This window comes from Opisthorchis viverrini (assembly GCF_000715545.1).
Source record: "Opisthorchis viverrini unplaced genomic scaffold scaffold29509, whole genome shotgun sequence".
In the NCBI taxonomy this organism is placed as follows: domain Eukaryota; kingdom Metazoa; phylum Platyhelminthes; class Trematoda; order Opisthorchiida; family Opisthorchiidae; genus Opisthorchis; species Opisthorchis viverrini.
In genome coordinates, this window is record NW_008772636.1 from 1 (window position 1) to 354 (window position 354).

At 42.9% G+C, this 354-nt stretch overlaps 1 protein-coding gene across 1 annotated transcript; it reads left to right on the forward strand.

The window, feature by feature from the left end:
- Positions 1 to 311, forward strand: T265_16351 (hypothetical protein; the record flags this gene model as incomplete). The annotated part of the gene is made up of 2 exons (XM_009179967.1): positions 1 to 104; positions 143 to 311. Coding segments are annotated over 2 exons (272 nt in total), but the record flags the coding sequence as incomplete, so codon positions are not given.
- Between the last annotated feature and the right edge of the window lie 43 nt (positions 312 to 354).

Below are 354 nucleotides of genomic sequence, written 5' to 3' on the forward strand. Positions count from 1 at the left end.
TATTGAAGGATGAATTACAGAACGCCCTGAGTTTAGCACTCCAATGCGTGGATCCTGGGGAGTCTTGCAAAACAGAAGAACTTTTGAAAAGCTTCAATACCGTGGTATGAGGTTCATCAGTTATTCGTATAGTTAGTTGCAGTTGACAAGCGCAGATGAAGTGCGAAGGAACTATGTCCGCCGTTTATGCACGAAGCTTGTATCCCTGGAGTCAGAGAAGCGAGAGTTGGAAGCTGAATGTGTAAGGTTAAAGGGTGGAACATACTTGGAATGTGAAAAAATTCCATTCGACGTAAGTTTCCCATATCTTTAGAATTATCGAGATTACCACGAATTCGGGGAATGACCTGTAGG